The 16,300-nt window shown below is 49.0% G+C and overlaps 4 protein-coding genes across 4 annotated transcripts; 2 read left to right on the top strand and 2 right to left on the bottom strand.

The window, feature by feature from the left end:
• Positions 1 to 53: 53 nt before the first annotated feature.
• Positions 54 to 2,878, bottom strand: PHATRDRAFT_49335 (predicted protein). Its single transcript, XM_002183869.1, has one exon. It carries the CDS (start codon positions 2,807 to 2,809, stop codon positions 134 to 136), a length of 2,676 nt encoding a protein of 891 aa, XP_002183905.1. The 5' UTR covers positions 2,810 to 2,878; the 3' UTR covers positions 54 to 133.
• Positions 2,879 to 3,184: 306 nt separating this feature from the next.
• On the bottom strand, positions 3,185 to 5,753 carry ISIP1 (iron starvation induced protein). The gene is made up of 5 exons (XM_002183868.1): positions 5,470 to 5,753; positions 4,541 to 5,312; positions 4,276 to 4,433; positions 4,108 to 4,184; positions 3,185 to 3,990 (listed from the first exon to the last, which is right to left on the bottom strand). Exons 1-5 carry the CDS (start codon positions 5,516 to 5,518, stop codon positions 3,337 to 3,339), a joined length of 1,710 nt encoding a protein of 569 aa, XP_002183904.1. The 5' UTR covers positions 5,519 to 5,753; the 3' UTR covers positions 3,185 to 3,336.
• A 910-nt stretch (positions 5,754 to 6,663) lies between these two features.
• TYR1 (tyrosinase) lies at positions 6,664 to 8,304 on the top strand (the record flags this gene model as incomplete). The annotated part of the gene is made up of 1 exon (XM_002183993.1): positions 6,664 to 8,304. The coding sequence occupies one exon, from the start codon at positions 6,664 to 6,666 to the stop codon at positions 8,302 to 8,304; it is 1,641 nt and encodes a 546-aa protein (XP_002184029.1).
• A 391-nt stretch (positions 8,305 to 8,695) lies between these two features.
• On the top strand, positions 8,696 to 14,035 carry PHATRDRAFT_49332 (predicted protein; the record flags this gene model as incomplete). Its single annotated transcript, XM_002183992.1, has 1 exon — positions 8,696 to 14,035. The coding sequence occupies one exon, from the start codon at positions 8,696 to 8,698 to the stop codon at positions 14,033 to 14,035; it is 5,340 nt and encodes a 1,779-aa protein (XP_002184028.1).
• Between the last annotated feature and the right edge of the window lie 2,265 nt (positions 14,036 to 16,300).

The following is a 16,300-nucleotide window of genomic DNA, read 5'->3' as shown; positions in this document are numbered from 1 at the left end:
CTTTACTCGACCTTGCGTGTATCTGATGTGAACTCAAATGCATGCAATACAAGTAATTAAATTTTTTTGTTCTATACAGGCCTTATCAATTGTACAAAAGCTGGATATCTAACAATAAGCACGTTTTCTGAATTCAATCGGCCTTTTCTGGCATCCACTGGCTTCGTCGACGGGGAAAGCCCAAATATAATCGGCCATCCACATCCCACCCCTTGGCTCGCAGCTCCTTCGAAAACGAGAGAGGCTCAGAGGTGTTCTCACTTTGAGCTGACTGTGATGCCCAGCTTGGATTAAACAGCATATTGATTTGTTGTTGAGTTTGACGGACCAGCTCACTTCGCTGACCAACGTCACCCAAATTTAATTTTCTTCCAATCGAGTCTAGGCATTTGAGAATTAATAGACCGTGCATAAAAGCTTTCAACTCATCCATCGGCGCTGCCCCCGTCAGTAGGCAGACAAGAGCTCGTCCTCGATCGCTTAAAACAACAACGTACTTTTCGTTGACAAAATCTTTTGTTGCAGTCCAGTCAATAGCAATCATGTCTTTTAGTCGCGCGTGCAAAACCAAACGAGTCGGCATCAGCAAATCCCACGTGGACGATGCCAGCGACTCGCGCATGTCGTTTGGTCTTGGGATATTCTCAATACATTTTTGAAGTGTCTCGAGCAGCATTTCTTGCCGTAGCAAGCCCAATTCAGCGTACTTTTCACTGCGCAACGCTTCACAATCTGGGACGAGTGCCCTCCACAGCCCAGCCGCACAAAGCACAACCTTGGTTCGTTCCCGATTTAATGTTTCTAGGCGTAATAAGCTGACACCCTTCCAGTTGGACCAAATGTGTAATAAGGTAAGGATGGTAAATACCATCCATTGAATCGAATCGTGGGAGATGCATGGAATCCAGGATCTGTAACCTATGCGGTCAGTGTCGCCTTCCTCGTTACCCGCTTCCAATTGCGACAAATACCGGGCTAGCGTGACACCACAAACCATACCAATCAAATTAACCAGCGTCTCCTGGGTTGCTTCTTTCGCGTTAAGGTCGGCCATATTACCTTGCAAAGCGAAATGCTGGGTAATACTGCTTTTCGTCGCACCCGCGGCAATCCCACACATGACTTTGCAGAGAGTTGCAGCAGACGATATCCAAATCAAGTCGGCGCGTGGAACATACGGAGCCAGCATGTCGAGTAGCATACCGACATCGTTAATGACGTCGGCAAAGAGCCGAAACTCTTTGACGTATGCATCCAAATGAGAAGCAACTCCATAGGAAAAAATCAGTCCACCTATCATCCCGAGTCCGTCTTTTAACGCCCACGTGAGGGCCGCCATGATAGCCGTCGCGTTTGCATCGCCGACACCGGCTGCCTGTAAGACTTGAGCAGAACAAAGGACGGCTCTCAAATAGCTCGATAGACCCTGAATACTATCGTAAATCTGATAGGAAAGGTATCCTTCTCTAACAGAATACGGATAGCCGACCGGCATGAACAGTTCAGTGGCGAAACGGATTGGTGTTTGACTGAGATGCTGCCAAAATGAAATAGAGGAAAGATTGCTGTAGAACGTGTGCGAACTAACGTGTACTCGATTGGATTCATCTATGGACACACGATATTCTCGAAAGAATTGTGATTGGCTTTGCAGTTGAGCGCCGTCGTTATGAAAACCATTTCTGCCCGTTCGGGGATCGTCATCGTATTCTCGAATCGTCAGAGGAGACGTAGGAGGAAACAAGCGACGAGGAGTCGTGCCACTGACATAGTTGTCACTCTCCTCTGCTTCAGTTGACGCTTCCAAGGCCAAGTGCTGGAATGGATTCGCCAAAACAAAACCAGGTCGCTCGCGTTGCCAATCGAGACTTGTCATAGTGAAAGATGGCTGTAGACTTAGCGCATGAACAAACTTGTCCGACCCTCGTGAGGGTCCGTCACGACAAGGTGCTAGGGTTAAGAAACGACCAACGCGGGAATTTCTGGCGCTCAGTCTTTGGGTGACATCATCCATTGAGTACGAAAAAGAATGGGAGGAGCAATACTTATTGGCCGCGATGACATGGTAGCGTGGCTGATAAGCTTGTACGAGACGGGAAACTGTGGTTGTGTAGTCGAGCGTGATATCTTTAGGATCCTCGTCCAAAACATCCTGAACCCCGACGGCAGCCTGTGTACTGAAAAACAAATCACAACCGTGATTGGTGGTGGTCAACGCCAGCTGATTCATAATTAGCGGGATATTTGAGACAATTCCGGGGCAGACCAAAACAATGAGCGGTGTCTTTGGGGAAGTAGGTGATGTGGAATGTGGTGAGCCTTGGCTTGTTTCGCATATGGGACTACCGCAGCTGGCGGCGCCGCTTCCAGCGGAAAGCGGTAGACGGTACAATAAGGCAGAAGACGTACGGCTACAATCACCAAGGATGAAAAAATTGTTCGCAATACGGAGTGCATCGTAAAGGCGAGTCGCACAGGGAGGTTTCCCATGTGTGGTCTCTGGAGTAGATAACTGCGATGAGAGCGACAATGGATCCGATGGCCTCGCGGAGTTCGATGGCCAGTCGCAGTCGATTCCAGCATTCCGATATTGAGCAAATGGATACAAGTAAACTGGAATCGGCGCATTCGCCTTCTCCAAAACTCGCACATTCTCGACAAAGCCTGTAACAAAGGCAACATGGAAAGGGCCAGCGGGTCCATCGTGAATTTCGTGGAGCTTCTCCAGCAACACTTGTGTGTCGGGAATGGCACCGAATAGCAAGATTTTCCACTTGGTGTCGCCCGCAATCGTACCTCCGTTCGCCATAGTGGATTGTCCAACTACCACAATATCCAATCAAGATTTCCCTGTAAGCAAGGACAAGCCAAAAAAAAATGATCCAGACTTTGTTTCATGTGTCACATCACAGTTCGTTTCCCAAAACTGGGATTCGAATTCATTGTCGCGGTAGACCCGTACCATTTTGGGTGGGTGAAATTTTCTGGTAGACCAGTTTGCATTCGCGGAATAGGGTAGGGTACACGCTCCTCATTCCTGTCGTGACGATAAAAACGACCTAACTGGAAGTAACTGAACATAACATTCCACACTGTTCTCAAACAACCTAACTGCCAAACTTTTCATTTTCGTTCTGACAGTGAAGGGACGAATTTTTGAATTTGGAATCTCTGGATGGACTTTGTTGTATAGCAATCTACGAATCCTCTACTATTTGGCAACGGTCTGCTTGCCGCAACCGCTATTCTTATTCATGAAATGATGCTATCTTACCAGAAACGCTTACACCTTTCAACATGCATTAATACGCAAAGATAAAGCAAGCAGATCTCGCATTACGCAACGTTCTTGCTGCCGAGCGACACTTCTTCATCCATCTTGGAGGACGTGTTGATGGAAGATGTAGGCTGGCCATGAGACTGCGGCTTTCGGTTCTTCATGACCACCAAGTTCACCACGCCGACGGCCAAAGCAACAGTAGCGAGGATTAGACTGATGATTCCTACTGCGTCAATATCGTTGTCGTCCTCGTAGTTGGCGCCAAAGGCGCGCTCCGTCGACGAAGAATCGGATCCAAAACCAGATTCACCGGTGATCATGTTCTGAAGACGGGTGCGCTCGTAGTTTTGAACAAAAACCATCTTGGTACTGTTGACATTGGTTAGGGTCTCGACAACCTGTTTCGTGCCAACGTCGATAATGTACACTTCAGACGCATCAGCCCCATCGACCCACACATAGTTGGTACCCACCGCCCACTCAACTTGGCGCCGGGTGCCGTCGGAAGAAATGTCACCGTCACGGAAAGAGATGTAGCTAGTGCTAGGATTGCTAGACTTGGGGTCGATCAGCACAAGCTTGTTTTCGTTTCCCGAAGCAAGGACAATCATCTCGCGCTCACCGTCTTGAATAAAAGCAAAGTCATTGAAGACGGCATCGTCCTCGACACTGGTTGTATTGAAATCCAGTTTGATATCAAAGGCAACGGTCTACGACACAAAGCGAAAATTGACGCGTGGGTAAGAAATCAATCAGTGATCTATCAATAACTGTTGCACCATTGTACACGTCGCTGTATCCCGTGATCGCTTTGACCTCGTCCTTACCGATACTTTGCCGGGGTTTCCAGCCTCCAAAACGCGAACTGATCGCCCTCCATTGCGGCCAAACATGACTATATACTCTGTTTTGTTGTCGGATATATGAGTGTCAGAGGAAGGAAAATTCAGGAAGAGACACGGCTCACTGTGGCCCAAATACTCTAAGGTACTTACTTCCATCGGGGGAGGCAAACGGGTCCCCACCAAGTCCGTCTTCCATCAAGTGCTTTCCAACAAAAGTCTCTGCATTAGTGTCAAACTCGTACACACCAAGCGTATCAGCCACGCTCCCATCACAGCGCCCGCATTGCCCATCAACGTTATTCTGTCCACTGAGGAAATAAAGAAATGAAACAAAGTCAATCAGGTTCGTTCTACAGGCTTTGTCTGGCCGATATCAAAATGGTTTAGCCAGTGCTTGGAAGGTCCGGCAACTTACGCAGAGGGGCCTGTGGTTATATTCACCAGTTCCGTTCCGTACCGACCGCAATCAACACCAAGATCGGCTCCTTCAAAACCGCATGTGCAACAAGTAAGGGCACGAACGAAGATGTGTTGGTTCACGGGTGAGTAAGCGAGTTCGTAACCTCCGTGAGCGAGTTCAATATCAAATTTTTCAAGAACAACTTTTTCGCTCAGCCCAATTTTGTACAAGAAGGGACTTCCCCACATTGTGGTATAGCCCACATCACCCATAGTGTTATCGATGGCCATGTAACCGTACGAGTTGTCAGTAGTGTTGTCAGACATCAGGATTCGTGTGGTGGAGTCGACAGTAGGAGACTGGACAGAAAAGACGTCCATGTAACTAACTTCGTTTTCCGTTACTCCGAGGCAGCGGACCCACATCTCATCCCGTAGAGGATGGTACTCGAGGTCACGAGGGGTGTTGCAAGTCTCGAATGAACCAACGATGTCGCCCGTATCGATGGAAAACACATCGATTTTAGAGGATCCACGAGAGACAGCGGCCCAGACGAACTTCTTTCCATCAGAAACAACGTCGTAGAAAGAGCAGCTCAAGGTTACTTCGGTGCTTCCTCGATATCCTGACGTTTCGTGGCAGACTCGTTCAGCCGAGGTGGACTTGCGCAAACTCTTGCCATCCGGTGAGTAAATTTTCAGGCCTTCATCTCCGAAGACCCACATGGCAGGCCCGATGTGGTCATCGTCACGAAGGTGGTATTGATCCTTGGTATTTGCGGTGACGGCTGTTTTCGAAGGTATGAAGTGTTAGAGATGATGCGATTTCGTATCCAACAATGCCGAAACGATCGGGGCGTGTTTTAAGCCATTCAGGTCAAATTCTAGCAGACTCACGGGCATGAAGAAAGCTCAAGAATCACCATCACTTGTTAAGGTACTTACCGAGAGCCGGAGCGAGGAAAAAGGAAAAAGCCGACAAGAGGAGTTTCATTTTTTCGAATTTTGTTCACTTCAATTTTTTGTGAGACGAAGTGATTAGGGAGCTCCACACAAAAAATCGAAAACTACCGAGTGGACATGACATTTCTGAGATCTTTTTATGGATTCTCAGCTTCGCAGGACGTGGACACGTGCTGACATGCGGCTTCAAAGCTTGATGGATACTGATTCCAATGTTTTCAGTAATGTAATTGTTTATAGAACCCACCATCCTATCCAGGACCAACAATTATGTAAGCTCATATTGTGTTTCTACGATAAAGTTGGGAAAACTATTAACGAGTTAGTCGCCCGTTTCTTTCTTTAAAATCTAGTTATGTGTCAGGATCGATGGCTGATACTTCTTCTCTTATAATGAAAATATTCACCGTAGTCAAAGATTTATCAATTGACGTTACGAATAACATAAATACTAAATGTTAGGTGAAGTCAACCGCAAAATCGTTCAGAGACAACCCAATTAGCTAGAAAGTACGAATCCATCAACAAGATATCTGACGGGAACAACCCATGACCACACGAGACTAGCCATGGCTTAGGAGACGTCAACGGTGAACTTCAAGGTGCTTATGCCTTTCCTTGATCCCTCGCCATCTGCTGACGGTCGATCCGTTGTCCCGTGTCCTCAATTTTTGACAGATTTGGGTTGTGTCGGATACTTCTGCTTCTGCAATCATCTCCGGCGTGTGCTTTTCTGCATAGGCACGCGCTCGCAAAAGCACATTGCATGTACTCTGGAGGATCACCGCATCTACTAACTCGGATTGGCTTTCTATCCAATCTCTGAGTATGCGCAGTCTCGTCATTTTGGGTGGTGCTCAGGACCGGGGCTGTTCTCTCATCCAAACGACAGCAATTACTTTCCACGCGTCCCGATACTTTTGGCAAGTTCCAAGTTCTTCTTCCTGGACGCGTGTGGGATGATCTTGCTGATTGTCAGTTTCAGAGAAAAAGAGGGCATCAGAGTAGTGAATCTCTCCGTCGACAGCACAGACAGCGGAGGATTGCGAATTGAAGCTAGCAGAGCGCTCCTCCCGTTGGCATAGCCCAGGAATAGAACGATTGCAAATGAAAAGCTCAAGACATGAAAGAGGCTCCGGTTGTTTTTACTGGTTCAAAGTAATGATTTCGAGAAACATGTGCTCAATGCTTCTCGTACTCTTCCTTGAATGCCATTCGACGACTGGTAGGACAATGGCTGCAACAACAAGAAAGGAAAGTGCACAAACCAACGATACCGTGCGACCATTGGGCGCCAACGCATTTTGTAAAAACGGGGAAAAGACAAGGATTCGACGTGACTGGGACTTGATCTCTCGTGACGACCAGGACCTCTACATCGAGGCGATCGAAGAAGCAATAGATCGAGAATTATACCAGGCTTTCTTGGGCTACCATGCGGACTCTGTAGCGTTAGTACAATCGCACGAAACATGTGGTTTCGCATTGTGGCATCGAACCTTTCTGTTAGCTTTCGAAAACATGTTGCGGTCGCTGGCACCACGGTTTGCTTGTCTCACTATCCCTTATTGGAATGTGATGGAGCATTCTAGTGATCAAGCCAGAGGCTTGTGCACCAGCTATCGAACCTGCTCCAGAATAGTAGGAGACCTTGGTGGTAGTCCTGTCGCGGCAGCAGCGACCCGTCTGTATGCCGGCATTGAGGCTACTGGAGATTTGATTACCGGTCGTCCAATTCGCAATCTCCATGATGACAACAACGCTACTGGCATAGTGCGCGATGACTTATTCTGGGTCACTCTGCCTGCGAGTACAGCGTACGATAGCGTTCTCGATATCCTGGTTACTAGTCCGTCCTACGTTCAATACACACGTCGGATCCAGGAAACCATTCACGACGATGTTCACGACACGTTGGGTGGCTTCATGCCCACATACTCAAGCCCCACTGATCCACTCTTTATGCCGTGGCACAGCTTTATCGATCTTGCTTTGTTCATGTGGGAAGCTTGCTACTTGGATCCATCGGAACAAGCTTCCGGTACGCGTCTTGCTGCAGACTGGGCGTTTGAGGGCGCCGGATCGAACTGCTCCCGAAGTGGTCGCAGTAAGGTCCTGTTCCCCATCCTCAACGCCACGAGCGAGCTATATCTTATGAGGGGTGACTTTCATGTGCTTGAAGATCCCTTGATTGGAATCTATTTTGCCGATATTGGAATTCTTTTCTCGGATGTGGCGTCTATTCGTGACTTGGGAGAGGACTTTGATTTCACCTACGATCACGTGACGGAGCGGATTTGGAATGTCCTGCAAGATCCGTCTCAATGTCCGTCCTCGGGATCCTGGACAGCCTTTCCGACTCCGTCGCCGACAACGGCATCCCCCGTGGTAGGATCACCAAACGATGCCGATGCTCGTAGCGAATGGCTGGCTGGGATCCGTCAGCGCCTCGAGGAAATGTTTGCCGAAACACACCCGGGATACGTTGCCCAATACATGTCTTACTTCACCTGTGTCACGCAGGATGAGACAAGTCTCTCTGTATACACAGAGGATCCGGGCGAGTACTTGGTTGATGTGTTGAATGGCAACGCGATTATTAGAGCGCGTTGCGCCTTTTTCCTTCCCGAAACAGAGTCCGTTACGAATGAGGAATTGCCCACGTCTTCGACTCCTGTGGCTGCGCCCTCTGAGAACAGGGACCAGTTTGCAGGCGACGACGAGGATGATGACCAGACTAGTACCGCCCTAAGAGCACCTCAACCGTACTTTGGCATTGGGTTGGTCAGCTGCTTGGTGCTACTCGTTGTGGACTAGTTAGTAGCTGGGTCCTGGAACTAACCAGAATCCGAAATGAATGGGAAGCCTCCAGGAGAAGAGATATGCAAACAAAAGCAGAGAGTTCCTGGGAGGAGCAGCATTTCACGTCATCATTAATTGTAAACGTCAACAAAATAGAGCTTTCAGTGTTACAGAGATCATGATCATATACTCTGTGACAGTAAACCGTATGGGATGTGTATGGCAGGCTCGAAACGTCTCGTATGGGGCTCAAGGCTGCTGACTGACGGTGAGCGCGATGTAGAAAAAAACCGCAAGGGGCGCGTGGGCATCATTATTGACTGTGAGGCATCATTCAAATCTATTTCTTTTGGGTCGCCGAGCTTTTGTTGGGATCTTCGATATCCCAGGTGTAGTTAGTTAGTACATGCGCCAGCCTATGTCTCGAAATATTTGTGGGTCGCTCGGCAATGGTGAACCGACTCGGAACGGCAGAGCTAAAGGCAAAATAGATAGGCATACTCCAAGGTTATCCCGTTTCGGTTGTTGGAGATCAAACGCTGGTAAAGGTCTCGTCTTTTTCCGTCTGTATCGCTCTTTAGGATTAATTCAGAATAGAGAGACGGATCGAGGAATGAGCTCGAACAAGACAGACCAGTCGTCGGGTCGTTCGCAACAGCAGCAGACGACGAAGAATTCCTTGCCATTTCGAATGCCAGAGACTCGGCAGAGCAAGACATCTCAACCAAAGTCTCCGCCTCGGAGTGGGGTTCCGTTTCCCCCACATCAGAGTCTGGCCGAAATACCAACATTAGCCAGTGCTCCACCTTCGGGAAATGTCAACTTTGACGATTTGTACGATCGCGAGGAACCAGAGGAGCTTCCCCAGGACCGGATTCCTTCGATTGCTGCATCGTCCTCTTTCACCACCCCAACCCTTGCATCACTACCCCCTCCTCCCCCACGACCACCCGCTCTCGCCACAATGCGTCCCGGAACGAATGCCGACGCTCCTTCGGCGGCGACGCTGACTTCTGCTCAACTGTCGCTGCCGCCACCACCACCGCCTCCTCGACAGTCGGCCAAACCAACAATGGCGCCCTTGCCTCCACCTCCAGTCATGCACAGCAAACCGATAAAGCCCGCACTCAAACCAACACTGGACACGCAGTCGCCTTCGCGTGTCTCCTCCAAGCCACACGAAGCCGCGATATTGCTGGACGTGAAGCAAGCTTCTTCGGATCCGAGCGAGACCAACTTCCGTCGGACTCCAAAAGAACCAGAAAGATTACCGTCGACAGCATTTCGGTCCAAGTCGTTGCACGTCTTGGCTCTAAGGCAGTCTCACATTCCAATTGTTGTTATCACCACGGAAACGGCCAACATTGTGGCTTGGAAAAACGAACTTCGTTTGGAAGACATGTTGAATGGGCTTATTCAGTCGGTAACAAGTGGTTCTAGTACACCAAACGCTTCGACTCAGAGCGCTTCACCAACATTAGCACCCTTTCGGTCCGTCACGCGGTCCTTGACACTGCACTGGGACGACTTACAAGTTCGATTCCAACACGCATCTTCGCTCGACGTGACGCTCTCTCTGCAAGATGCTCAGGTTGCTCTCCAAGCCGCCTGTCAGCTTTCGCCAGAAGACGGCAATCTGGAGCAAGAGTTGAATTTGTTGGAAGACAAGGTTGATAATCTATTACAGCAAGACCACGACGAAGATGTTAAAGATATTATGGATGTCACTGCAGCCCGTCAACGAAGTATGGATCAGGCGACGAAAGATGCTTTTGGTTTGACGTCTCCTCTGACTATTCCCTGGCTATGGCGGTACCGCCAGGCACTGGATGAAGCAACCAACGGTCTCGAGCATGATTTAATTGCTTGCCCTCCGCTTATTTTATACGTTTGTTCTACTCAAGAAGTCACCAATCCGATTGAAACACTCCAGAATCTAAAATCGTCGCATTATCTGCCGTCATGTTATCACGATGGACGGTACGACCCCGCAGGTGTTCGACAGGAAGTGCTCGTACTACACGACAATGTTGATGGTCCGCAAAACTGGGACGAGTCTGAGTTACGCAGTTCCTTGCAAAAGGCTTTTGGTCCGGGCGCGTCCGTGGTTCGCGTCAATAGTATCCCGATGGAGACAGCGGATCAACTCGCGAGAGAAGAAACGTCAGATGTTTGGAATGGTCGAGGCCGACGAGGCAATTGCCTGTCACTTTCAGATAGGGTAGCCCTGAGATATTATCTCGCAAATCTCCTGACGAGTAGCTTGTTACCTGCATTGGAGCGAAGAATTGCTACCCTTAATGGAATTGTCAGCGACCGCAAGAAAGGTGTACGCAACGTACTGAAGAGCTTTTGGCGGAGTGGCAAGGCGGACGAAGAAGCAGCGGTGACCAAAAGTGTGCAAGTCGCGTCTACTGTAGCATACCGATACGACACTGTGGAAAGTCAATCTCGACTCTTGGCAGATACGCTGTTTCTCATGAAAGACTACGAGGCTGCGCTGTCGACGTACCGGCTGATCAAGGACGATTTCAAACAAGACAAGGCACATGTCCATTACGCTAGTATACAGGAAATGATGGCTCTTTGCCTATACTATATGGACCCATACACACGGGCGAGGGAGATATTTTCACATGCGGAAAATGCTTTGTTGGGGTACAGTCGGGCGGGACAAGAAGAACGATCAATGGCCTGGGGTGAAAAGCCCGGACGGCCTACGATGGCGACACCATCGACTCGGCTGGCGACACGGTTGTGCTTAGTGCTGACTGCGACACGGCATGTCTGTACGGGACGACATTTGGAGGTTGCTGACTTGCTGGCGTCAGCCTCGTCATCGGAGACTGCGCTTGGTGCGGCCGTTTTGCTTGAACAGTCGTCGGCTCATTACTTTCATGCTCGCCTTTTTCGCAAGTACGCTTTTCACATGCTTATGAGTGGACACATGTTCCGAGCTGCGCAGCAAGATCATCATGCTTTCCGTTGTTTCGTATCCGCTTTGTACATTTACCGAGACGGAAGGTGGGAAGAGTTGCATAGCCATTTACGTTCGGCGTTGGCAGCGCAACTGTTTTCGATGGGAAGAATGGCACTATCGTTACAGTTGTACGCTAAGATAGTCGGCTCTACGGGTGGAGGACGAGTCTCCGTCAAATCACAGCAAAAATACATTAATCATCTTTTGGAAATATGCAGTGAGCATACTAAAAAGGCCTTGGTGGGAGCGGACCGGATGGCCGCCTCATCGAAATTTTCCGGCGCCGAGCTGGACGCGGTACGCAAGAACCGTCTAGATCGAATTGTGCAAGTGGTTCGTTACACAAAGAGTGCTTCTCGTGTTTTGGAACTTCCTAATATTGATCTCCCTCTCGTTGACGATACAACCGTCAAACTCATTACTGAAGAAGCATCAGAGATGCATGACGACCCTTTGTCGATATTTGGGCAAGTGCGCCGAGGTTCGGAAGAAGTATGGGCCGAACTGGCGCTGAGCGCCACGGCCGAATTACGAGCCGTAGATATTTCCAAATCCAAAGAAAGCGACGAGATGGTTTCCAAAAGGGTGGCCAAGATTCACGATGCTGATGTTCGGGCGGTGATTGCTCAAATAGACAAGGAAAAGGCGAATCTGACTATGAAGGAACGGTCGAAGCGATCCCACTCACACACGGAAGAATCCCCCACCCGGGCTCTGAAAGAGCCCATCACGGTTGAGTTTGAAATGACAAACCCTTTGGGCATTCCAATAGACTTGAACGATTTGCAACTTGTGGCTCGCATGACTGATGAAGATGGAAATCGTGTTTGCACCAGCGAGGATGCTATCAAAATTACCCCTTTGGTTTCCTCCAACGAGAAACAGCGCTGGTCGTTCAATAAAACCGCGATAGAGTATAACGTTGCAGATTTTTGCCGAATGTCTTTAAATGGACGAAGCACTGAGAAACAGCGCTGGAAATCGGCCGAGGAAGTTGAGCCGTTCTTTGTGGTTACCAAAACAAGTCTGACTCTTGAGGCTGGGGCGAAATTGACAGTTGCCGCACGCATTTGCCCGCTGGTACGGGGGAGTTTAGAAATTATTGGTATACGATGCCGGCTGTTTGATGAGGTGTGGATTTTCCATCATTTCATTTTAAAGGGACCTCTGCTTCAGAACACTCGACAAAATCGTGTAAATCGAATTCGAGCCGAGTCTCTGCTTCTCAAAGCTAGAATTGAAGGCGGCATGCCATGCTTGAGGGCGGAATTGATAAGCACTTTGTCATCTTCTGGTGCTCCTGCTTTGCAAGGACAGATCAGCCGATGGAATCTTCGACTTTCTAACGTCGGAACAGCCGCCGCATCTAGCGTCTTTATGAAGACGAATATGCCGTGGGTGAGCATAAATCTTGGGGCAAGGCGGCAAGTAGATTCCGGAGACGAGCTGAAGTCGCTGTGTGTCGGGCCGACTGGCACATTAATGGAACTACCGATTCGAGGAGATGAATTGAATTGCGAAGGGCAGATTCAACCAGGGGAGATAATAGAAGTGCCAATTGACATTCGAACGTCAGGTGCAGGAAGACAAGAATTTTACGTATTGTTCCGTTACATGCTTGCTGACGAGGACGGATCTACGACTACGAAACATCGATGGCTACGAAAGATGTTTGAGGTTCCAGTATATCCGTCGCTTACTCTGGCGGCGAAAGTCGCCCCTTCCCATTTGACTCCAGGTGAAAGTATATTATCAGTCGAGCTGACAAACAACCGCAGCGACCGTCCTGACAAACTCACCATTCGTTTGAAAAAGCTTACCCTAGCCAGTCCGCTCTATCGATTGGAACCAATTCATGGTCAGTTGACGAAAGAAGGCGATGAAAACTCTGAACCTGTGTTGGATTGGCAAGAACGAATTTCACTTCACTACCGGATTATGGCTTCAAGCCAGGTCAGCAAGACTTGCCTTTTGAGCGAATATTTATTAAGCGCTGGGTCAGATCAAGACTCACGGTCAACCTTAACTGATGCCACTACCTCCTCATCGTCGCTTGACTTTTTATGCCTGGAAAGAACTTTCGAAGCATTTGAAGAGACCTGGAGGTCACACCAAAAGGATGTTGCTCGCGCATCCGTTGTACAGGACCGCGAAGACCTGCATCCACGCTCGATTGCGCAAATTCGCCGGGCGAACACAGGGGCACTGTCAGACTATGGGGCAGAGTCCTTCGCTGAAAAGTTGGAAGACAAAAGGGAACACCCTGCGTCAATCGCTCGCCTTTTCTCTTTGGACAAAAGCGATCAGATGGTCCATTTGCTTTGCTCTTGGACAAGCGAAGATGGACTTGTCTGTGGACAACACAACATTCGCCAGCTCGCTGTAAGACAAACATTGACTACGAAACTGTGTCCTATTACAGTTACCGCTGAGTACCCTTCGCACATTTTGAACGACTTTTCGAACGGTCCTGCCTCTATTCCGGTTGAAATAATGATGGAAAACACGGCCACGGATGGGACCATTGACTTCGAATTTAATCTGCTGGCAACGACGGATATTGATTTTACTGGTCTCCAGATGTTCAAATACTGTCTCACCAAAGGCGAAAGAGTATCTGTATCTCTGCAAGCTCTGATTTCGTCGACTGGCGTTCACAACTTGCAGCGTATTCGATTGATTGTAAAGTCGAACGATGTTTCGGTTCCCTACCTTTTATCGTCGCAATGGATTGTTCACGTTACAGGCATAGGCATCGGACAGTAGCAAACCAAATTTTGGTGTTTTGGATTTGATCAAATTTTTCTGTAAGCGTTTACTGTCTTGACACTGTCAGTCGTGTACTGTACAAAATATTTAAATTGGATCAAATTACTTGCACATTCAACTTTCAATTCGTTCACGAATCGAACGCCTCGATTTCACAGGTCAAGGGAGTTCGGAAATACCATGGTAGTACTAACTGTAGAGCACGGCACGTTGGGATGCGTTCCATCGTGACTGACAGTGCCTCTGTTGACCCGAAAGGACCTCCTTACACCGACGAAGAGAGCAAAGCCAGTATATATACTTACGTATACTCTTCCTCTCCCCTCCGACCTACCTGGTCGATAAAGCCGCGATAGGTTTTGCACGTTTCGGCACTGCGCTACTTCGAGATAGTTTCAATCGGCCCGCACCGATTCGTCGTTCGCCTTTTGCACAGTGTCTGGCAGTCGCGCACGCGAAACATGAACGACGACGAATCCAACGGGCGAATGTCGCCTGCTTCGCAGCGATATCACGCTCGACACGGTCTCACGGAACATCAACGATTCGAACCATGCTGTGTATCCGACTCGTCTCCTCGTTTAAACAACACAGTGCTGGTATCGCCATCGCCTCCAACGGCAATTCGACGGCAGCTTCGTCGCTTGCCCCTGCAGGAAGATGGAGATCCGAATTTCCAGGAAGAAGCACGCAACGAAGACGAAGGCTACCACAAGCGTCAACGGCATCGACGACGGAGCAGAACCCCGAGCCCATCATCGCTGGTTTATAGCAATACGGACGAAAGCAACCGTAAGAAAAGAAGACGTCTACACTTTCACGAATCTTCCGCTTGCTTGGACGAAAAGGATGAGTCTGAAGATTGCCAACCCGTTACCATCCGCCAGAAAAAAGGCAGCACACAGTCTCGAGGCAGGCATGCTGAGTTGGTGTCTCACGAAACGTCCGCACTCGATCTTGACGACACCAGTTACGGCCCGCTCCCGCGCCCTGATACGTACCAAGTGAGAGAGGGACATCCACTGGTAAATCCGACGACGGAACGCCATCCGTTGAAGAAGGTGACTTGCTCTATTGAGCAGCTTGATGATGCGGAGCGCCAAGACACCATGAATCTGAACGTATCCCTGGATAAGTTTTGTGGTCAGCTGGACGCTCCCATCACCGAATCGTACAATCGGCCACGAGCGTTTTTCCATTTTCAACAATCAGCGCAATCACCGAAAAACATCAACGGCCTGCCTCCGCCCGAATTCCATCACGACAAGTTGACACGGGACAAATACCTGGCCTTGCGTGTCCGGCAACGTCGTTTGTACGCAGATGTGGAAGGTGATTGTCGCAGTCCTGACGAACCCACTCTGCACTTTCTGTCGCACAAGCAGTATCGAAACAATCATTACTTTCACCATGCCGTCGTTCGTGCCAGAGAAGGGTTTCTGGATGCTCAAAATCTGTACGTAATTGCCGATAAGACCGCCAACTTTGTCGCCAAAATGCAAGCGGTAAGTTGATACGTGAGTTGCCAATGTATCTTGCGTTTGTTTGTCAAATCTTTAGAACGTCTAACAACAAAGGTAATTCGCTCTTCAAGAGGAATCGATTTGATGAGGATCGCTTTGTCAATTCTCTTTGGGGGAAATGCGTTCAGCAAACCTTTAAGAAGGGACGGTGTTTCGACTGGGGTTTCCTGGGGAGAGAAGCCTCCATATGCTTCAATGCCGTTCCCAGCAACGTTCGTTTCTTATCCGGAGATATCGACGCACCCAAAATAGCAAAATCGCGCCAAGCTAGAAGCCGTACAGTGGTCCCCGAGGACAAAACCTTGGTCGTGAATGTCGAAACCACATCAGAAAGGACTCACCTGAGTAAAAGGCAAGGTGAGCACCCTCACAAGGAGATGCTTTCCACCATGAAAAGACGACTCAAGGAGCGCTGTGCCGAAATGTACAATGCCAATAGGATCAAAGCAGAGAGTATCAACGACTCCCATGCTCTCGCGAAAGCGAAACTACATGGGTCCGAGATCGACGGTATCCAATTCTTGATCAATCCCAACAGCTTTACTCAATCTGTGGAGAACATTTTCAACTTTTCGTACCTAGTAAAGCAAGGCCAAAGCGAAATCGGCGTGCGTCCGTGCGGAGGTGATTTTGAAATTCAAGGCCTTTACGTCAAGAAACGACATGGGAAAGTAGTGGCCGACCTACCTTGCAGGCAGGCAGTGTGCAAATTCTCAATGCGAGACTGGCGGTGGCTTTG

This window comes from Phaeodactylum tricornutum, chromosome 21 (assembly GCF_000150955.2).
Source record: "Phaeodactylum tricornutum CCAP 1055/1 chromosome 21, whole genome shotgun sequence".
Classification (NCBI taxonomy): Eukaryota; Bacillariophyta; class Bacillariophyceae; order Surirellales; family Neidiaceae; genus Phaeodactylum; species Phaeodactylum tricornutum.
This window is presented reverse-complemented; position numbering and strand designations above follow the sequence as displayed.

What these genes read in the sequence shown, in the direction of transcription:
- PHATRDRAFT_49335 (XM_002183869.1), bottom strand. Translation starts at nt 2,809, where the DNA reads ATGGCGAACGGAGGTACGATTGCGGGCGACACCAAGTGGAAAATCTTG.
- ISIP1 (XM_002183868.1), bottom strand. Translation starts at nt 5,518, where the DNA reads ATGAAACTCCTCTTGTCGGCTTTTTCCTTTTTCCTCGCTCCGGCTCTC. An exon ending in GTTTGCCTCCCCCGATGGAA is followed by an intron (nt 4,185 to 4,275) that starts GTAAGTACCTTA and finishes ACAACAAAACAG; the next exon opens with AGTATATAGTCATGTTTGGC. An exon ending in GAAACCCCGGCAAAGTATCG is followed by an intron (nt 3,991 to 4,107) that starts GTAAGGACGAGG and finishes TTTGTGTCGTAG; the next exon opens with ACCGTTGCCTTTGATATCAA.